At 41.2% G+C, this 23,632-nt stretch overlaps 1 protein-coding gene and 2 non-coding genes across 3 annotated transcripts; 2 read left to right on the top strand and 1 right to left on the bottom strand.

Moving 5' to 3' along the window:
• The first annotated feature begins 4,976 nt into the window (after window positions 1–4,976).
• LOC136514547 (small nucleolar RNA R71) lies at window positions 4,977–5,083 on the top strand. Its single transcript, XR_010773702.1, has one exon. It is a non-coding gene; the product is annotated as a small nucleolar RNA R71 (small nucleolar RNA).
• A 2,505-nt stretch (window positions 5,084–7,588) lies between these two features.
• LOC136514709 (small nucleolar RNA R71) lies at window positions 7,589–7,697 on the bottom strand. The gene has a single exon (XR_010773848.1). It is a non-coding gene; the product is annotated as a small nucleolar RNA R71 (small nucleolar RNA).
• A 15,331-nt stretch (window positions 7,698–23,028) lies between these two features.
• LOC136510646 (germin-like protein 5-1) lies at window positions 23,029–23,421 on the top strand. The gene has a single exon (XM_066505028.1). It carries the CDS (start codon window positions 23,029–23,031, stop codon window positions 23,419–23,421), a length of 393 nt encoding a protein of 130 aa, XP_066361125.1.
• Window positions 23,422–23,632: the final 211 nt, after the last annotated feature.

Genomic DNA, 23,632 nt, shown 5'->3' with positions numbered 1-23,632 from the left:
CAATTGAGCATGTGATTGTGGGGCACCTAGGGTCTTTCTTCTTCTCAGGTAGATGGTTGAGTATAGCTACACTACACTCTTCTGTCAGCTTTACAACCTTCGTGGATGGCAACGGTCTTGTGTTGTTGATGATGCCTTTGATGTATTTTGCATAAGAAGGTACATGTAAGATGTCCATTAGGGGGACGCTCACACGTATCTTCTCTATCATCTCGACAAAATGAGCAACTTGCTCATCCATGGCTTGTTTTCTTTTTCTTGTTGGAAATAGCAAGTAACTAGTGTCAACAAAGTCTTGTGGCACCGTTTCCTCCTCTTCTTGATCTTTTTGTTTTTTGTTGAAGAAGATCCCTCCTCCTATTTCCCTTGTGCTCTCCATGCTTTATCATTAGGGTTTGGTGGATCATGAGTGGACTTACCACCCCTCGTGGTCACCGCATTAACTTTTTCAAGAAAATTCTTGGGTTGCCCTGGGATCTTCCCTTTATTATTAATAGAAATAGCAGTAGGAATTTAAGGTAATTGTGTTTCTATCATTTTATTAAAGCTCAATTGATTTTTAACAATGGAATATAAATCTTCTATTTTTAGTTAATATTTTCTAGCATTTTGTCATTATAAGTTAGCTTTTTAGTAAGGCTTTCATTTATTTTTGCTTGGCCTAAGACAAAGTCTTTCAAGGAGGGTTGGTTTGAATTGTAATTCGAATTACCTCCTTGTGGGCAGGACTGGTTGTTCCACCCATTATTGTTTTGTTGGCAGAACCCATTGTTGAAATATGCAGCTTCCTCACGGGTCTCAGGGCAATTGTTCCCCAAGTGGTCAATTTTTCCATAGACTTCGCAAGTCATTTGCGAGTCCATGGCCTGAACAATGGCCTTCATGGGTTCCTTCTCGTGGGCCCTTTCGTTCAGTCTTTTCAGTAGTAAGTCCATTTTTATGGCAAACATATCCACCTCCTTCATGGTACTAGTATAATGCCCGTGCTAACGCAACGGATTTATCTTGAAGACGCACATGAAAACAACCAATGTTTTTTTCCATAGTTCAACTTTTACACAATATCTTTGAGCATGTATACAATTCGGAAAACTAAAAAGTCATAGTAAAGTTTTTCTCATATAACCATTTAAGTTACATTTTGTCTAAGTCCTTAATCATGACTTGGAGATCTTCAGGAAAGTTGTCAAAACATTCGTTTGCATGACTTTTTAGATCTTTGATTGATGCAAATTGACAGCTTCTTTAATTGTGTGGAAAACTCCTTGATCATCCATTCTTGTTTGTAACCAGCCCACTGTAGCCTGTTAGTAAAAGTTAATTAACAGAATAAATCAGGAGATACGTATGTCTGCAGTACATTATTCAACACTAACTTACTGCTAGCACAGTGCATTCTGCTATTTTAAAATGGCAACATATCAGGTGCAAACTAATCAACCAGTGCAAACTTGGAAACTCCCAATTAGGACCACTAGATGCTGATCCAATGGATGGGGTAAGGGGGATTAAGCGCAAAAAAAAAGGCCGGCGGGTGGGGGGCTTAAGCGAAAAAAAAATCCCACCTCTCACCCCATCCATTGGATCAGCATCTAGTGGTCCTGATTGATAGTTTCTAAGTTTGCACGAGTTGGTTGGTTTGCATCTGATACGCTACCTTTTAAAATAACACCACTGTTCTTCTAAAACAGCCAAATTACATTGCAGAAAAAAAAGGTGTACCCTCACAAGATGTAGAGAACAGCTTCTGAATTAAACGGCTGTTAAATTAAGTGAAGATTACTTATACCTACCTAATGTCAGCAAATGTACCCTCGCAAGTAAACTATCATTTCATGCCGGAACATGGTGTAGCTAAACGCAACGTATTGTGCAGTTAAAATGGCACCTCTCTATATAATTCTGTAGACGATTTGTATGCTGTACAAACAATTAATTTGATAAAATGAGTAATAAGGTTAAAGTACAAACAGGACATGGCTCATTTTGCTAAAACGCTGCTTTTAGGGTAGAATATATAGCGTTAACTTAAGTATAACCCATATAGGTAAATGGCTCAAAAGACACGTGTAGTTGTAGCAGAAAAAAATCAAACAATAACATAACTAAAGTGAGTAAATAAAACTGGCAAGCAAGGCGATCAAACTAACCAGAAACAATTAAGCTGCTGCTCTGCTTGCTCTAGAGTCTACAGGTAAGTTGAACCAAGACAATTAAGGAGGTACTCAAGATAACCATAAAATTCAGATTTGTAGCTAAACCAAAACAGTTAACAAAGCCGCCTGCCAGGGTCGAGGATGAGGCGACGAAGCGGTCCACGCGCGCAGCCTCCGTGAAGGAAGGATGCCGACGGTTGTTAAGAATTAGAGAGGCACAAAAAAAAAAGGAATTTAAATTGTTCACTGTACCAAATCATTGATATATGAATATGCAAAACATGTCAAAGCTGTTCAAGGCTTCCCAAAGACACAAGGGTAGTACATTCTTTTTCAGGATAAAGATTTGCTGTCAAGGTCCTGAAAATAATCATACCTTCTTTCTGGGGTCCAGAGATAATCTCACTGGCTGGTTTGATGTCTACACATTCTTGTTTGACAATTCTTCCATCAACAATAATTGCATCCGAGCTTTATCGATGGAACAGGGAAGACATGAGAAGCATGTAACATCAGGAGGAATTCAACAAAAACAAATCATAGAAAAAATAGACAACAAAATTATGAGGCACAACAAAGGAAAAAAGGTTAATTTCGTGAGCCAAGAGATTACATAAAGATAAAACATTTTTTATTTTCCTTTTGGCAAGACATATCTTCCAGTCATCAAATAAGTTAAAGAGAGTGCCAAGAATTAACAGTCTGGCCCCCAAGTCCATGTGAGTTTGCAATATGCATTTCCATTCTTGATTTTGCACAACCATACTAATCAAATGTATAGACAAACTGCTACCAATTGGAATCTATGATTTATATGAAATGTAGGCAAATCCCGCCGCAGCAAAACTGCAACTTGCCTGACTTCTCTAGCTATATAATGAGCATTCTCAACAACTTTTAGACTATAACAATCTAGGAAAACAGATAAACCCAATCTGGAACAGACGAGGATACAAAAAGCTAGTACCTCCAAGTCGACTAAAAGGGGAACAGGCAACAAATTAGCCTCGCTATCACTACCACTGTACCGCTTTCAAGGGACCACACTGGAGAACATTCGAGGTATGCAGGCAAGCACTAAAGGTAAAGGTAACACATCCATTCCAACATTGGAGCCGTGACAACCAATTAGGTTGTAACCTACCACCAATTCCTGTAACAACTGACGAGGCGATGAACAGAGCTCACACAAAGTCCCCGTCAGTTGCCTTTTTCTGACATTTTGTCACTCGTCTCGCAAGGACACGTAGTGAAACAACGGAGTCTTACACGACACGGCATCAGAGTCAGAGAATCCGCAAGAACACGAAAACGGCATCGACGCAATCCGCACAGGCAGGGATAGAGCACCTGAGGTTCCGAATCGTGGCGGACGACGCGTCCCCGGCATTGCGCCTGATCTCGCACCACGCGACCTCCTCCCCACCGCCGCCGCAGGCCGGCGGCGCGACGAGGGAGCAGACCACGGAGTCGTCCTCGACCACCTCCACCACCGAGCACGCAGAATCGGTGGGCACTGCTAAGTAATCAGGAATGGGACAACCAAACCCAAAAAAAAAAGAATCAAGAAGCCGTGCAGATGAAGGAACCCGTGGAGAAGGAGGGGAGGGGGCGGCTGCCCTACCGTACCTAGCCTGACCCACACAGAAGGGGACGGCGGGGAGGCGGCCAAGGGCTGCGGGGGTTTGGTGGAGGTGGAGCACTCGCCAGCGTCCATGGCGCAGGGAGGCGACAGGCGAGGCGAGGAGCGCGTGCGCGCTAGCTCGAGGGGGAGGCGGCCACTCCGGCCTGCTGCACATGTCGCCCTGCCACCACCCAGAGAGGGAGGGCATGGCAGCAGCGGAGCTCGCGCTCGCTCTGTAGATCGACGGACAATCGAACGGATGGGGCCGAGGTCCATGAGCACAGATCAAAATTAGGAAGGATTAAATCGGAGCTTTCTCGAAGAAAAAAGAAGCCAATCTGCTGCTCGTAACTGCAGGAGGTACGAGATGGCTTTCTGGATCTCGTGACCACAGCGTGCCAGTCTCGCGCACCTGCCGGGCGTAGACCTCATGGACTTCGCGGATGTTGCGCTTGTGCCGCCAGGAAGGGAGGGCCGGCCTAGAGTTGTGTCACGATCGACCGGAGTTGCGCCCGCCGGAGCAGGGAGCGCCCGTCGCCGCCGCCGCCGTGGGATTCCTCCGTCGAGCGCGGCAGCCGGCCGTACTCGTCGCCGCTCGCCTCGGTCTCCCGCGCGCCCGCGCGTCGCGGTCGGGGCAGTGCCCGCTGCCGGGGCCGAGGTAGAGGCTCGCCGTCGCTGGAGACCTGACGCGCACGCGCTCGCTCGCGATCGAGGAGGAAGACGAGTTGCTCAGGAGAAACAAATCGAACCGGGAAACCGAAATCAACACGAGGCGCATGCGCGTGGGAGGTCCGCGGAAGGGCAACGGAGTACGGACACACTAAATATGAGCCGTCGGATTTGGATGAGTAATGAGAGAGAATGGCTAAGAGATAATCTGGTGCGTCCATTTTGATGGTGTTATATTTTCTGGGTGCATTCATGAATGTGGATGTAGCATAGGTCATGACTATGGAACAGACATTTGTTGTGTGGCTGTAGATTTATTCTAACTGATGTATTATAGGGTAGGGTAGATGCATGCCTTTCTATTTTCTTTCTTCCCCAAGCTCTGATTGACCACCATCTTTTCAATGAGAGCCGTGGCTCCATTGATGGTGAGGGAAAGAAACGCTCCTCTAGGAGCGGCATCTACGTGCCCCTTTGACATGGGTGTAATTCCCTCATAGAAGTTCTAGAGCATGAGCCAGTTTTCCATTCCATGGTGCGGGCATGCTTGGATGTAATCCTATAACCTCTACCATGCCTCAGGGATGGATTCCATTGAAGTCTACTAGAAATTTGAAAATTTCCCCCTCAGGGCATCAGTTTTGCCCATGAGGAAAAATTTCGCGAGGAACGCTGTGGAACATTTGTTCCATGTGTTGACACCTTCCTTCTCATTGTAAAACCACTGTTTCACCTTCCCCACTAGGGAGAAGGAAAATAGACAGAGCCTGATGCTAGCTGGTGCGGCATCTTTGATGATGATAGTGTCACAAGCTCTAGGAAGTGTTGTAAGTGTGCACTTGAGAACTCGCTAGGCAAACTACAGAATTGGTTTGCCTACACCATCGTGATTAGGCCAATGCGTAGCTGTTGGTATAAATTAATGCACACAAAACAATCTACAAGCGCATGGATAATATACCAATGTAGTACTTCATTGGGAGTACCTAGTTTTATATCAAACTCGAGGAAACATGTGTGAGAATAATCAAATCTAACTTAACCGAACTTCACAATCAAGGCTAGATAATAGGAGCGTAGAGGAGACTGCTGTTGATGGTAGTTAACGACCATTATAAACCATCAAAATAATATGCATAAGGTCATAAATATAATCACCAATGAAGGTCTAGGGGTTTAAACTAACAAATTCCATGAGTTTTGGTGAATCTGTATTTTCTGCAAGGTTTATTCAGAAAAAGCTTCAAGGTGGACGTACATGTCAGATTTAGTCGCGCTTATCCATAGCAAAATAGACACCAGAAGACTCTAGAAGACATGAGAGGACTCCACGCCGAGGCAGAGAGGCAGAGGCTGCAAGGTAGGGCTGTATGTCAGCCCCTCCTTCGAATGTCAGTTCTCCACCACCTCCTAGGTTGCATCTATGACGTCCTTTAAGTCGGTTTGATCCAAGGACTCACGTTGGACGCTACGGGCTATATATACCATCTTCATACACCCCCCCAGGCATCATAACTCCAGCCATCAAATCTTTTGAGAAGACAGAAACCCTAATCATCCTTAGAGTTCCACCATATTCTAGGGCATAGCTAGTTAGGCTAGGTCTAGAGGGAGGAAAGCAGGCTTCGCTTGGATTCCCGATCTTGTCAAGTGTATGGTTTGGTATAATCTTTGTACCCCCTCTCTTTTGTACCTCCATTATTTTTATATGCTAGTTACATTTATTATGACAATATTAGTATTCATCTTATTCATGTTCTTCATTATAATGTTCATCGTCTACTTTGATTCCTTGCTTAGTATAGTTGGATTATCATCATGTTCATGCATAAGTTCGTATAGCGCTCTCTCTAAGGTACCATGGGTGAGTGGTCAACATTGTGTTAGTGTGGTGCTTATACGTAGATATGAAGATGGTTTTAACAAAGACTACTAGGTATAATTGCACTAATCAATATATGCTTTGACATGTAATTAAGAATGACATAGGAATTATCCCTCTAATATTCGAACTGACCATGCTAATGCCATAGAAAGGAGTACTCTGAGTGATTTATCATTATTATTAGTCAATACTTATCATATATCTTATTCTATGACTTACCCCTATTATGAGTAGAACATTAGTTATGGCTTATTTCTACATCAATAGTATAAGTTATCAATACATGTCCGTGTTAGACCTTCCCTATGGTAAAAATATAAATAACGATACCTAAAATACTCCCAGGTGAAGTCCTACAATGATATAATTATCTGTACGCTTGCAGACCGTTTTCATTCATATATTTATATATTCTTCCGAGTCACATACATTAATAAAGAACTACATAGTATTATTCTAGTAGTAATGCTATGTAGTACCAACAAGCATCTCTAGCATCATCTCTCTAGATGACAACCTAGTAAAGTAATGTTAGAAGATATAGGTTTATAATAGGTGGCTATTAAAACAAGTGACAAGTTAATAAATACTAACAAGCATTTTTGGTGCCGCTGCCTAGGAAGGTAGCTAGGCAAAGGAAGTATTGATAAACTTATACTTATTGATGTGATCGAAGATAACCATTGACCTCTACTCAAACAGGCTTACCATTGTTTTGTCTACTTGTGTATCTTATGTAGGGTAATGTATGACCAGTTTTGACCTTCCGACAAACTACATTGAAGATCTAGAAGCATTAATCAGGAGGACTAGAGCTAAACTCAACAAAGTTCTAGCTTTAAAGTCGGAAGACAACCATATAAGGCAAAGCTTAACACCTGAATTTGAAGCTATGGCTAACAGGACTCTCCGTGAATTCTCTGCTCCAACTACGGCCAACATCTGTACTAGACCAACAGTTAATGTCGGAGATAATGGATTCGAGCTCAACCTAGCCCTCATCAACATGGTCCAAGCAAGCCAGTTTAGTGGTGAGGCACATGAAGATGCGAGTGCACATCCAACACTTCCTAGAGATCTGTAGCACTTTCACCATCAAAGGAGTAACCCAAGATGCCATATTACTTCGCCTCTTCCCATTCTCACTCTTGGGGAAGACAAAGCAATGGTTCTACGCCAACAAAGATAGAAATACTACATGAGATAACTGCTCCACTGCCATTCTAGCAAAGTTCTATCCCATAGGCAAGACCAATGCTCTACGTGGGAGAATCTCAAGTTTCCAACAGCAACATGATGAATCTGTCCTTAAGGCATGGGAACGCTTTCAAGACTACATTGCAGAATGTCCTCATCATGGGATGGAGAATTGGCTACTCAGGTAGACTTTCTACCATGGGTTGACCAACAGTATCCGTGAAACTATGGATGCTACTACTAGAGGTGTGTTGGCATTTCTAAACGCAATCACCAAGTATGGAGTTAGAATCCATCCGCGGCATCGGCGCTAGAAATGCTTGTTGGTATTTCTTAGCGTCATCACTAATGATTAGCAATGCCACTAAGTAATAGCCATGATAGTTCCTTAAAAATTTTAGATATTTATCTACAAGAGCACGGAGCTATCATTATAGCATTTCACCTAGAAGTATTCAGGGTATCATAATTTTGATTTTTCCAAAGGAAGTCATTTGATTAAGAGTCTAGTATGGATATGAACTTGAATAATAATGCTTGCAAGTACACCAATGTTTATAGTAGGGGTAAAAATGGTATTCTCACAATAGTGGACACACACTTGGCATTCCTCAAAGGATAAAATAGTAAAGAAAGATAAAACAATAATCCTAAGTCGAGCAGGCATTAGTCTAGTATAGTCATACAAGATTAGTTAATTATCATACAAGTTACATAATTAGTATTAGGGCTAAGTGTGACGTAGGTCGGGAGGCCACCAAGTACTAGTCTACCAGCAACCTCATGTGGCAATTTGGACTCCTACACCCCAGTCGAACGTGGGGGATTACAAGGGACGAATAGGGCTGTCACCACCTGCCGCCTACCTCTCAACCGTGGAAAGGGACAATGCATTCACCTGTCTCTCCATACCCAAGCACCACGCTTGCATATACAAAAACTACCCAAATCCCCCTAGGTCCCTGACCCTATGGATCGACAGGTAAAGAACTTGGGCACACCTAACGACGCGATGAACTGCTACCTCAACTTTGCTCTAATTCCAATTATATAAGTTATATGAGTGTTTAAGCATAAAGTTATATGTGCTACATTCATGTCACATAAACTAAAGAATAGTTAATATATCAAGATTATAATATAATAAATATACTCTAGTTCACAAGTATGACTTTAAATATCATATGAGAGCGTAACTTTGGAAGAACTCATATCTCTATTCATACCCAAAGGTCTCTTCTTCCAAAGAGCCAAGCTCTCCAATGTAGCTTTGCCTTGCTCTAAAGCTACTAAAAAGTAAAACTACAACTACTAGAGAGTGAGGTGTGTGAGGTGTTGCTCAAGTGAAGTGTGTGTTATGAGAGGGGGTACCCCTCTATTAATACAGGAACTAGGCAGTGCTTGGAGCCTATTCTTGGCATGTCCCTGGCTCCCACTGCCTTAGCATGCTCCCATGCCGCCGCCATAGCAAGGGGTGGCTGAGAAGCGCCTATAGGGGGTCGGCCTCCCCTTGACCATGGCCGCTCACCACTGCCTTCATGTGGTAGGCCATGGGCTAGACCAGGATGCTTCCCCATGGTGCCTTGCCACAGTTGAATTAATTTGATGAGTGTCTCCCTTGTTCCTTTGCGCAAATCAGCGTCGAAAAGCACCTTTCGGTGAATTATTCCATGCATTTGTGTTTGTGACCTACAAAATAATGTTCACCAAATACATGTGGAATTTGATTAATAGTAAATGCATATGTGTTTAAGATTGATTATTTCTCCTCTTTTTGTGTCTTAATTGGCGGTCGGATTTGATCAATAAAGACCACCAATAGGTGCATATCTATCACTCACCATACCAGCTGCAACAGTTCTTGTGGAGAAGATGGCCTCCAACCAAGGTTGGAATGAAGAATGTCTTCAGGCACGCAAGAGAGGTGGAGGTATGGATCAACTCAAGGAGGTAGACATGCTATTTGCAAAGATGGATCTACTGATGAAGAAGCTTGAAGATCGAGCCAATGAGAAGCAAGACGTCATGCACATTCATGATTCTTGCATGACATGTGAAGAGTGTGGAAACACTGGGCATTCAAGGAATAGCTATCCTAAAACCTAAGAGGATGTGAACTTTGTCAACAACAACAACTACTTTCATCCTCAATAGAATCAAGGATGGAACCAGCAATAGAGACCGAACTACCAAGGTAACCCTCAAGGTAATAATTTCAATCAACCACCCTTGAGGGAATTAATTGCTAGCCAATCCAAACTTATGGAGGGATTATCTAGAAAGGTAGCTATCAATGATAAAATTCTAGAGAACATAAATAATAGAATGGATAGCTTTGCTTCTACCATTAAGAACTAGCATAGCTTTCATAAAATGATAGAATCATAAATAGCTTAGTTGGCTACTGTTGTTCCTCTGTCTGACAAAGGTAAGATTCTAGGCCAACCGGAAGATCTAGAAACTACAAATCTATGTCAATATTCACAATGTAGCATATTACTATATACAACCATTGACGAGAAGGTGGATAGACTATACCTTGCTAGAAAAGAAGAGCGATCTAGGAAGACCTGCCATCCCTATCGCCATTGGACCTCACATTTTTCAAGAAGCTATCTATGACTTCGGAGCAAGTATCAACATCATGCCTAAGGTAATTTATGATCAAATTAATGGAGATACTTTGTTATACACAAATATGCGTTTGCAACTTACAAATCAGTCACTCTGTTACCCTAAGGGAGTTCTTGAAGATGCCATTGTTTGAGTTGGACAATCATATGTTCCCATAGACTTTGTGGTTTTGAAAACAGGTGCAGATATAAGGGCACCCATTATTTTGGGCCGACCTTTCCTAAGCACGGCAAAAGCCATCATCTACGTGGACAGTGCCAAGATCTATTTTACAATCAAGGATAAAAAGGAAAAGTTTTGTTTCAAGAACCGCATCTTGTGATCTCCTGGACATCCACAAATGTTGTACCAGCTCGAAGAGACAACAGTAACCAAGAAGAAGAATAGGAGAAGGAGGAAGAACAAGGCTAGGCAGTCTCAAGAAGAATTAGTCAATATGATCAACACACTCCGATCAGAGTACGACCGCCTCCTCGCTTCACCATTCCTTCCTAAGAAGGATAACTAAGGCATACCCATGATTGAGTGTACCATTGGATAAAGAATCTTCCATAAGACCTTTTGTGACATTGGGTCAGGTGTCAACATAATGTCCAAGGAAACGTATGAATACTTATTTAGTGATGAACCTTTGTTTCCTACATATATGCAATTGCAGATAGCGGATCAATCAATCTGATTACCAGAGGGAATAGCGAAAGATGTCATGGTAAGAATACATGATCAGTTTACCCCTGCTGATTTTATGGTTCTAGACATGGGTGAAGAAGAAGACAATACGCCCATCATCCTTGGAAGACCATTCCTCAACACTACCAATGCAATCATCTATGTTGGATCTGGACAAGTCTACTTCCAATTCCCTAAAGAGAAGGTAGGTTGTTATTTTAATAGTTATACCACTTATGAGCAGCCCAAGAAGACCCGCTCCTAGAGGACATGTCGATCATCACAAAACCAAAAGAATCAATCCCCAAAGAAAAGTTGGGAGGAAGATGAGGAACCAAAAGAAGTTATGAAAGATGAACCTACTCCACCTAAGTCAAGTCCACGGACCAAGCAGGTATGGAAAGAGAAGGTAACATCACCATTAGAGACACAATCACAAGATGTGCAGGCATCTAGGTCTCCATCGTTAAGACCAGATGATGCACCCGAAGAGTGAAGAACTTTTCTGCAGCCAAGTTCTGACTGGAGGACTAAAAAATCTGAACCCTGGTCGTGAGGCAACATCGGTAGTTATCCATATTTACTTTTTAGTATTGCATGAATTACTTTTCACTTTAGCATATTCATTTTTCTGCATTCGCATTGCATTTAGAAAAGGAAGATAAAAAGTTTCATGACTACATTACATCATTGTATTATAAAAATCCTAAGCCCCACATGAGTAATTTTACAGTGTTAAACACCCACGGGAATAGTCACTATGGTGCCATAAAAAAAATATATACCATGCATGTACATTTTCCATCTACATTATATAAATAAGAAAATCCAAAAATATTAAATAGACATCCTGCTAGAACTTTGCCAATTAGGAAATCTATCTAAACCCCCAATTTCAACAAATCTCTGAATGGCTGACTGCTAACCCCTTATCCAAATTTGTGCCATGAGTTTTGGTGTTCTTGTTAGAGTATTTTGTAGGATGATCAAGAGTAAAGCCATCCATCTGAAGTATATTTTCCTGAACTATTGCTACACTTGTTGTATGAGGAACATAACTTCTGGATGAATGAGAAAGACTTCTGCTAGTAGACTCACTCTAAGAAAGACCATGACAACATTCAGCCTGGGGGAGGAGCATCCCCATGTATCTAGATAAGTATTTCTTTTCCTTTGGGTTTTATTATTTTTAAGTTTGCTTCATATTTGCTAAAGAAACAAAAAGATGCATAACAAACTAAAAGCAAAATAAAAAATTATCTTAGCTAGTTATATATAATAGTAAGGTGTGATCTCAAAAATGAAACACAAAATAAAAGGTGTGTTAAGTTTTCTTTAAGTTTGAGCTAAATAAAAGGACTCTGAGAATAATCTCTTGCAATAGAAATGATGAATAGTTGCTCTATTGTAATTCCTTTTAAGTACCTAGTTTTCAGCCTTGAATTCTCTCAAGTTTTGGATACAACTATTTTGATATAAGAATTTACTCTGAACTTGAAACTTGTGGGTAGCATATGCTTGATCTAAGTCTAGGTAATTCACAGATATGATATGAGAAGGTCTGAGCTGCTATTTATCTTGTTCCAAGTGATACTAAAGTTCTGGAGATTTATCTTTTGAAAACATAAAAATCCTACATGATGAGCTCATGTATGACAAAGATTGAATTCCTACCAGAGCCATGTATAATATTTAGATTAGGAAAACTTCCACATATATGTTGCTTGCATTGCATTGAGTTTAGTCAAGCTTTGTTGACCCTTATGAGAGGTTTGTCATGCTCTTAAAATCAATATCACATACACACCACCCAAATATTCACTACTCCTACACTGGGGGTAGGCGCAACAACATGCCATTCCATCTAGATCCACCCAAAAATGTTTTACTCCTACACTGGGAGAAAACACCAAAAAAATTCTTGATAGGATATCCACCAAATAAATGCTCCAAGTTCTTGTTGCTATCTCTCAAAAGTTTTATTGCAGAAAAGAGGCATGGGGATATGCAAAAGATATTCATAAAAAAAGGAGAAAAGGAAAAAAAGAGTTGAGAAAAAATGGACAAGTGTCCGAGATATTGAAAACAATGGGTACTTAGATTCTCACCTGAAAAAAGAAAAAAAGAAAAAGAAAAGATGAATAAAATAGCCCATGTTCTCTTGCAAAGTTGGTTTCAAGTTTCAAAAGAGAGATATGTTTTCAAGGAGCATAGTAGAAATATATTAGCCACCAAATATATCCACCATACATCCATACACATGCACATCTTGATTTGATTGTAAGACTCAACTCTCTTTAGATCCGAGGTTTGACTTTACAATATATGTATTACAAGTATGCTCTTTTATGCTTTCTTCACTCCTATGAGCTCCACATAAGCTTTAGTTGTAGGAAGAAAGAAAGGCATAACATCACTTTTGCCTTGTGAGGATCCACAAATACCACATATATTGAGAGACTTGGGAGTATCATACAATGGAAGCTCTGAGTTTTATTTTAAAAATCTATAAAAACTCTGGAATAATGGTTGAGCAAAGAACTTGAGACATAGTGCTTGACTTGATTGTTCTGTCTTTCAATTGCTCAAGACCCAAGTGAAGGCTGAGAAGCCCCATGGTTGAAGGTAATATGGGTAAGTTTGAAAGTCAGATTGGTTCATTCTAATCTAGAGGAGAATTCTTGTTTGAACGCATGTGTACTTTTGAGGAGTTGCGTCAATGTTTTAAAAATCCTTAAACTCCTGATCCATTTACTAAGTTTAGCTTTGCTAAGGGACTAGCAAAGGATAAGTTTGGGGGAGTTTGTTGACGGTAGTTAACAACCATTATAAACCATCAAAATAACATGCATAAGGGCATAATTATAAAAATCACCAATGAAGGTCTAGGGGTTTAAACTAATAAATTCCATGAGTTTTGGTGAATTTGTATTTCTGTAGGGTTTATTCAAAAAACCATCAAGGTGGACCTACATGTCAAATTTAATCGTGCTTATCCATAGCAAAACAGACACTAGAAGGCTCTAGAAGACTCGAGAGGACTCCACACCAAGGTAGAGAGGCAGAGGCTGCCAAGTGGGGTCGGTCGGTCCCACCTACAGGCCGCCCGACCCCCTGAGCCCACATGTTAGCCCTCCTTCGAATGTCAGTTCTCCACCGCCTCCTAGGTAGCATCTACATCGTCCTTTAAGTCGCTTTGATCCAAGGGCTCACGTTGGACGCTCCGGGCTATATATACCAGCCCCTGCCACCCCCAAGCATCATAACTCTAGTCATCAAGTCATTTGAGTAGACAAAAACCCTAATCATCCTCAGAGCTCCACCATATTATAGGGAATAGCTAGTTAGGCTAGGCCTAGAGGGAGGAAAGCATGCTTCACTTGGATTCCCGATCTTGTCAACAGCGTGGTTTGGTATAATGTTTGTACCCCCTCTTTTTTGTACCTCCATTATTTTTATATGCTAGTTACAATTGTTATGACAATATTAGTATTCATCTTATTCATTTTCTTTGTTATAATGTTCATCGTCTACTTTGATTCTATGCTTAGTATAGTTGGATTATCATCATGTTCATGCATAAGTTCATATAGCACTCACTCTAAGGTACCATGGGTGAGTGGTCGACATTGTGTAAGCATGGTGCTCATACGTTGTTTACCTACGGATACACCCTATATTCTAGGTCATGTGGTAGATCGTGGATTTGACACTCTCGTTGAGTCCTTTGTAGTCCACTCCCCGAATATAGGCGCACATAGGGTCCTATTACGAAGGAAGAACAAACTCTGTTCTTAATCTTCCTTAGTAATATCCCATATGTGTAGATATGAAGATGATCTTAGCGATGACTACTAGGTATAATTGCACTAATCAATGTATGCTTTGACTTATAATTAAGAATGACTTAGGAATTATTACTCTAATATTCTACCTGACCATGCTAATGCCATAGAAAGGAGTACTCTGAGTGATTTATCATTATTATTAGTCAATACTTATCATATATCTTATCCTATGACTTACCCTTGTTATAAATAGAACATTGGTTATGGTTTATTTCTCCATCAATAGCATAAGTTATCAATACATGTCCATGCTAGACCTTCCCTGTGGTAAAAACAAAAATAACAATACCTAGAATACTCCCAGGTGAAGTGCTACAATGGTATAATTATCTATATGCTTGCAGACACTTTTGATTCATATATTTATATATTCTTCCTAGTCACATACATTAATAAAGAACTACTTAGTATTATTCTAGTTGTAAAGCCATGTAGTACCAACAAGCATCTCTAGCATCATCACTAGGGATGACAACCTAGTAAAGTAATGTTAGGAGATATAGGTTTATAATAGGTGGCTATTAAAACAAGTGATATGTTAATAAATACCAACAACTGCTAGGGTCAACTAGTTCTGACTTCGGTAAGCTTTGTCTTCTATTGTTCAATTCTGGGGATATTACTAGAGAAAACATAGGCAGAGTATGTTTTCTATAGCAACAATGTCCTGCTAGGCCTACTAACGGGAGGTGGACTACAAAGGATTCAACGAGGCTATAAGAGTCACCCTCGTGAGCTACCACCGATCTGGAAAATAGTGTACATCCACGAGTAACCAAGTCTAAGACTATGCTTGCACTATGAATAATATTTTAACCTAGGAGCTACAAGGATTAAAGTACTCAAAAGAGAGTCGCAAACCTAAAGAACAATATAAACAAGATGCTTACTTGAATTAGAAGTTGATTACCAGAGAAATCTAAGAAGCAAGCTCAAGAAGAACTTGATTCTGTCAGGGTACAAGACATAGAGACAGCATCGACAGGCTAGGACTCCTCCAAACTCTTCCCTGTCACTCTATCTCACTATCTCTAATACAAGACTAGATCCTGGTGGACATATGAAATAGGGTTTCTGGCTTTTAGCTCTCAGGATCAAATGCCAATATATGCCCTAGAGGGGGGTGCAGGTAGGTATATATAGGCCAGAGCATCAATCCTGAGCCCTCGGATCAAACCGACTTGAATAAACGACTGAGATGCAATCCTTAAGGTTGTGGAGAACTAACGTAGAGGATGACAGGGGTGCCCATAGGCCAGCTGGCCCCACATGTCAGGGGCACAGGCTCCACTTTGGTGATTTGCCTTCTGAAGTCTTCTAGAGTCTTCCTATGTTGATTACGCGGCGGAATTCTGTGATTTCTTTTGACCAATAGGTCCTCCATGGTGGTTTTCTGATTAAATCCTGCTAAAAACATAGATTCACCAAAACTCATGGAATTTGTTAGTTTAAACTCCTAAGTCTACATTGGTGATCCTTTTTAGCCATTTATACAAGTTATATTGATGGTTTATGATGAATGTTAACTACCTTCAATAGCAACTCAAAGTTTCCATTGCCCGTGTTTACAGGGGGCCCAACGGGCACGTTGGCAACAACGAGGGTGGAGTAGTCACGGAGTGTCTAAGCCATAGCGATAGTAGTGGATGGTGTAGGGGTGATTGGTTCACTTGCGAGTAGAGTAGCAAAGGAAGAATTGGTACAGGACCTATTCTTAGGAGTGCCTCTGGATTATCGGTGTAGTTTTTCGACAGGTTGTAACTAGTCATACACTATCCTATTTTCATCCACAATAGGAAGAAAACAAGCAGAGTTAGCCTACATAAACTATGGATACCATTACATGCATGTGATCATGATCATGTCCTACTAGATTCTTTTCACCTATGCCCTCCCCGACAATGGCGCCAGAAATCCTTGTTGGCATTTCTTAACGCAATCACTAAGATTTGAGTTTCTGAGTGACTACGCCAAGAAACACCATTGACAATTGTTCTTAATGATTACAAAATTAATATCCACAAGCACATGGATCTATCATTGTAGCATTTCACCTGGAAGTATTCAGGGTATCATTATTTATATTGTCCCAAAGGAGGGCAAGGTATAAGAGTCTAGCATGGATATGAACAAGATTACATACTTGCATAGTAAACCAATAGTTTATAACAGGGATAAAAATGGCATATTTTGGATAGTGGACACACACTTGGGCCAACCTCAAGGATAAAAGGAAAACAAAGAATAAAAGAATGATTCTAAGTGGAGCAGGCATGTTTTAATATAGCTGTGCAAAGAACAATTGATGATCATACAAAATACATGATTAGAGTTAGAACAAAGTGTAAGATAGGTTAGGAGGCCACTAAGTACTAGTCTGCTAGCAATCTCATGTGATGATTTAGACTCCTATACCCTACCTGAATGTAGGGGATTACGAGGGACGGACAGGGCTATCACCACCTGCCGCCTACCCCTCAACCGAAGAGTAGGAAATGTATTCACCTGCTCCCATGTACCCGGGTGCCATGCTCGATTACACAGAAACTACCCACATCCCCCAGGACCCTGACCCTACGGATCGACAAGCATAGGACATGGGCACACCCGAAGGCATGATGATCCGCAACCTCAACTTAGCTTTAATTCTTTTCATATAAGTCATATGAATGGTTAAGCATAAAGTTGCACTTGTTAAGATCATAACACACAAACTATAAGCTAGTTCATATGTCAAGATTATAACATTAGAACTATAGTATAGTTCATAAGTAAAGCTATATTGATAATGTTAGAGTAAGAACATAAGTTAACTCTTTGTATTATTCATACCAAGAATCCTCCAAGGTACAAGCTCTCCAATGAAGCTTCTTGCCTAACTCCAAATGCTACTAAAAGTAAAAATACAAGAGGTAGTAGTGAGGTGTGTAGCTCCAAATGGTGTGTGTGTGTTGAAGGACAGCTCCACCCTTCTTCTTATACTAGTGTGAGATCGGTTTGGTGTGCTATACATGGAAACCCCTATGTAACCGACCTCCCCTAGCATTAATGATACCACCTGAGCAACGTGGGCCTGAGAGGTGGTGGTAGGGCACCCTAGTTGGTGCGCCTGGCTACCGTCCTTCTCTAGTTAGTTGCTGGGTGGCCTGGGCCATGTCTACGCCGGTGCTTGGCCCAGATTTGGCATTTGGATGGGCCTTCTTCTCCTTCTTTGCAAATGATCTACTTTGCGCTTTGATGTATGGCGTATTTTGATTATAATTCCCTTGTATTGAAATATGAGTCCTGCAAAATAGTAAGCTTGCAATACAAGTGGAACTATGTCAATAGTAAAAGCATATGTGTATAAGTTTGCTTAATTTCACCTATTTTAGACTTGAGTTGGCGGTTGGATTTGATCATTAAGGACTGCCAACAATAGTGTGGGAGGTGAGGGTGTTGGAACCCTATACTTTCTAGGTGCGTATTGCCCTTGGCCCGGTATTTACGTTTCATAGTCTCAACATTCCGGTGTTTGATCCGGGGTGCCTCAAGGCTGAGTGGTAGGATGGTATCACCATGGTTTAAAATGTAAGCACAGATCGACCTAGGTAGGGCACCGCTAATGATGGCATATCTGTTGGATGTAGAACCTCTGTAGAGTTTTGGTTGATCAATCAATACATATGCCGTATTTTCATGGCTATGGACCTTTCCTATGTTACTGCTTCACTTGGCTAGAGAGAGGAGTCCTTTCTACCTTCCCTTGGGTATGTGTGTGGATCCGGCATGAGCTGTTGGAGCAAGGTGTGAGAGGGAGTTGTCCTTGCCGCTGAGAGAGAGTGTGTGGAGAGATGTGATGTGGATGAGAGATTGTGTGTGAATGAGATGGAACTAAAACTTGTGGAATACTTATAAAATACTAATGAACTACGCTTAGGAAAAACTATGGCCACAATATGTTCTTTTGCTCTATCCTTGCATTTCCACTACCTCAAAGCAACGCAACAGCATAGGGTGGGAGCCAGTGGCCAGTACAAACCATACTGAGAGATATTTGGCAGGTATTGAGTTTGACGACCAGCCCGATGGAGAGGAGGATTAGAGGTGTTCGTCCTATGCTCAAGTTTGGAGAAGAAGAAGATCCTTCCACAACTTAGATGTCTCGCTGCGATGCTATTTTGGATGCTATTTGAATTCTGATGATTCAGCGAAGTGGCGATGTAATAAATGATAAACCTTTCATTTGTACTTCTAAGACAGGTATTCGATGTATGAACTTGTGATATCAGCTGTTGACTGATAATGTTATGGAATGATCCTTTGGGACTATCATTTTGTAAATCATATCTGTGAATTTCCCTTCGTGGAAATTGAGGATCGCTATAGGTATACATATCTCTTCCAATTTTTTGCAGCAATAATACCATTGTGGGGAAATCTTGATTTGGGTGATGAAAGAATTGTGGGAAATTAATGTCAGGGTGATGCTATGGACTGGGTTGATAGTTATACCTCGCATGTTTGTAACTTGTTCGCCGAACAAGTTAGAAAAGGGAATCGGCCAAATACTCATTTGAATAATGTAGGCTTTGCTGATGTATCTGAGAGGTTTTGTTAGTCCACTAGAATAAGATTGTCTAAGCAGCAACTAAAAAACAAATGGGACAAGTTGAGAAGGGATTACACTGCATGGCAGAAGTGAATGAGGAAGCAAACTGGGGTTGGATTCAATTGGAATACGGGAACGATCAACATGGACCTTGAGTGGTGGAAGAAGATAACAAAGGTGAGTTTTATTTATAATGCTACGTACATATGTTGCTATTTGGAATTTCAAAAAAAAATTCTTATTTGTAACCTCCTAACATTTTTAGGAAATTCCTGGTGTTGGCAAGTGTTGACACCAAAATTTGGTAATCAGGAAGGAAGCGGCTAGTGACGTAAAAAAGAAGAAAATCTCCGATAATGACTATGACTTAAGAGTCGATGAGATATATACGATGGAATCGTTCATGCTTGGAAATCAATGGGAAGCAGCAAAAGGTCAAACAGCTAGCGTCACCTATACATATCGGAGTTCTGATGTGCCTACTATCTTTTGTAACACATACGTGATGCATTATTAGGCAACCGGCAAGGCAAATGGAAAAGGATGAGAGCCCAAGTGCTATACGAGCTATGCTTGACGTGGATGCTAGCAAGATTAAGGTGAAGGGGATATACGTGTATACGTAATCATCAGACTTGCTTGTTTGGCTATTATGGATATTCGTGTAAGTATGGCCAATTAATATATTTGGCCAGTTATATACGGTAAGACTCATGTGCAAAGCCAAGCAGATCAACTGACGATGAAGGAATATTTTAATATTGTTTGGCCGGACTGCATAAGGAAATAAATCAATATATCTTTAGATGGGGACGTGAAGCTTCTTGATTAAAGGTGCAGTCCATACATGAAGGGAACATTGCAACTCCTGGCTACTAACGTGATGAGCATGCAAGATAAAGTTCAAGGAGAGAAGCACACATATACGTACACGTTACCAGATCAGCGCATGGCTTGGCCCAGGTGTGCGTACGGCCAAACTAATTAAGGAATAATAGATTCATATTAGCTTTTTATATACGTATGTAAAAGAGTCTTATTATTGTACGCAAAGTCCGGCAGCCCTATAAATAATAAAGGGTCACGGCAGGTTGTAAACAACAATCAATCCAATATACCAGTTATTTACTTTTTTGGCTCCGGCCACCCTTAGGAGTAGGAGTAGAGTAGATCTCGGCGAGTTCTTCAGCAAGTACGGCTGCATCGATCCGGTCGACCTCCACTGCTTGTTGTGAGTACCATCATGGCTTGTACCTCTGTTCGTACGGCTGCATCGATCCGATCGACGTCCACTACGACTCTGGTATAAGTTAGTTATCGACTCTTGCCTAGTTCAAGTATGGCTGCATCGATCCAGTCGACCCCCACTGCATGAACTAGATCAAGGTCAAGTTATCGGCTCTACCTTAGGATGACAGCCTTTGATAGATTTATTAAGTTACCGATATTGCTTATTGCTTTCATTATTTATTTAATTATAGCAATATCACTCTGTCCGATTGGGATTGATCTAGATCGGCCTTATATCTTGTTTGGCCCATCGTTTGCTAATCTAAATTGATCTAATCTACACCTTAAACGATGAGTTTTGTTTTATCGGCTGTTTTATGTCAATCCTGATCGTGCATAGCGTGCGTTTAAGGCGTGTTGCATCTTGAGTAGATTTATTGGCTAGCGAGAACCGTTCCATGGCCCGTTATCATGGCCTGTGTGATTCTGCCTCACACCCCACTATTAGCACCGTGGAGTGGGGATCGTTATTATATAGATCTATTATTGATAAGGCATGACTTTAACTGTGCGCTATGCCTGAATTGGATGCTTTAGCCGATATCGAGTGCTTTCACGAACAGTTCGCATCACGAGACCATTGAAGTAAAGATAAGTTAAAAGATATGTTAGACCCATGATCTTATTATTGTATTACGGCCTGTATGATTCTGCCTTATGCCCCATTGATATTAGTAATGAGTTAGGGTCATCGAGTCTATCGTTATTTCTACGGCCTGCATGATTTTGCCTCATGCCCCACTAGTCATAGCGATAGATGAGATCTAATATGTTCATTAGATTTATCTTTATTAAACGGTTAAATGGTGTTGAATTGTTTCTTTATATAAAAAGGGGTTCGGTTACTTGTAATCATTGGCTCAGCACAAACCAGTCATTGTTGACATCTTATTGCTATTGATTAATATTTATGTAAATAATGACATTTATCGTGAATGATAACCGATTCTTCTTATGCAACCCAATGAGCTTTAACCGATCGATTCTTATGAATATGCTGGAATCGACTATTTAGTCGATCTCCTTTCATATCGGCTCTCATAGCCGCACATTTAGAACTGTCTGGCAACACCGGCAAGTTTCGCCCTTAATTACTGATGAACTTTCTCTCCTTGTCAATTACAGGGTCAAATTGACTGAAACGTCTCGAGAGGAGTGCACAGGATCGACCACCCCTGTGCTAAAGCTAGGTGTATCTATAGCTCCATCGAGCAGACCCTTCCGGCTTGCTGCGTGTGTCCTCGGCACGGGATAAAAATTCTGTGTCAACAGACATTTCTGGCACGCCCAATGAGACCACAAATGTTTGATCGGAAGTCAGATGCTTTATAATCTTCCAAATCATGGCATGTTCAATCGGCTCAGTACTCGGCACGTCAACCAGACTTGGGTTCGTTTAGGCGGCATTAATTTGCTACTGCTAATTTGGCCATAAGAATAAAGCAGACAATGAAGGCAAGTTATCTGCTTCGGCTCTGTTCATCCGTGATGGCATAAATCTACACGATGCAGCCGAGATGAGAAGCAAATTCAGAAGTCTCTCGGACAAAGTCAGAACTGTCTGCTCATGAAGCCAACGAGGTCCTGACCGCTCAGGAGGAAAATATATATATATATTGTTTGCAAGGCAACCTGACAGCCGATAAGCGACCATCGACTATTTTATTATTGGCTCCAAAACCAGAAAGAGATGAGTCGTCGATCAGGAAATTGGAATATACGGCATTGATGATCTGGTGATTAATATATATATATATATATATATATATATATATATATATATATATATATATATATATATATATATATATATATATAAAAAGTGGTTGAGACATCGACCTATGGAACAGCCGATGCGGTCAGCTATCCAGGAAATAAATTACACCGGTGGGAATACAGAAGTGGCCACCTGAAGACGCTCGGAAGAGGAATCGACTATTGGCTCAGTTTCATCGGTTACTGTTGATAAAATGACCAAACCAGGCCTTAAGGCATCAGGCCGATGGGAAAATCACAAGGGTGCTCATCGGCTCAAAAGGATGATCAAAGTGTCAGGCCAATGAGACTTTTCATGGTTCTTTGCTTTCACATCCGGCAGAGAGCAGCAAATAGGCGAGAGGATAGTAATAAATATTATAATAATATTTGGAATCAGCTACTTACTACAAAGTTCAAGGCCTTACGTACGATAGCCGATTTCAGGAAGCATGTGAAGAGAAATATCAGACAAAGGAACTATTCATGTTTTGGTTTCTCGAGGATCTGCCCTCTGCTCCGCTATCGGCTATTGATATTGCATCGACTAAACCGAGTACATGTACAATACGTAGTTCTGCATGCAAGGATTTTCATGAAAAAAATGCTTCCATATACTGTGATTTTCAGAGCTATAATCCGAATTTCGAAACAAAAGCCGATGATAAAGCATATTACATGGCTAAAAATATCGGATCATTTGTCACGATATGTCAGATACAAGGCAAGATCAAGATGAAAGGGTCCCATACAACATGAAAGCGGCCACTGCTAAAGACTTCTTCTCCAACGTCATGGCCAAACCTAATGATCAGCTCATCACGCCAACCAACAGCGAGAAGATCCTTGGGATGAGCACGCTCGGCGTCTCGATCTCCCGCATCAACTACGCGTCGGGGGGCCTAAACCCGCCGCACACACGCCCACGCGCCGGACTCATCTTCATCCTCTACGGCACGCTCGACGTCGGCTTCGTTGCCATGACGTTCTTCGGAGCTACCTGTGAGCTGCCCGACAGCGCGCTCACCAAGGCATTCCAAATCCTCGACAAGGAAATAGACAAGATCAAGGCCGAGCTCACCCCCAAGAAGGACCAGTTATAATAAAGGCCACCTGTACAAAGAAAGATGTAAATTGCCGAAACCATCGGCAGAGCCTAAAATAGCCTGAAAAATTTCACACCAGAAGAAGAGGCACGTACGTTCACCTCCATCGACTATTCGTTCGCTTCCATCGGCTCAAAGACCAAATATACAAAAATACACCTGGCTGGATGATAATGGTATGCCAGGTTGCACAGCACCATATATCCAA

This window comes from Miscanthus floridulus, chromosome 16 (assembly GCF_019320115.1).
Source record: "Miscanthus floridulus cultivar M001 chromosome 16, ASM1932011v1, whole genome shotgun sequence".
Classification (NCBI taxonomy): Eukaryota; Viridiplantae; Streptophyta; class Magnoliopsida; order Poales; family Poaceae; genus Miscanthus; species Miscanthus floridulus.
This window is presented reverse-complemented; position numbering and strand designations above follow the sequence as displayed.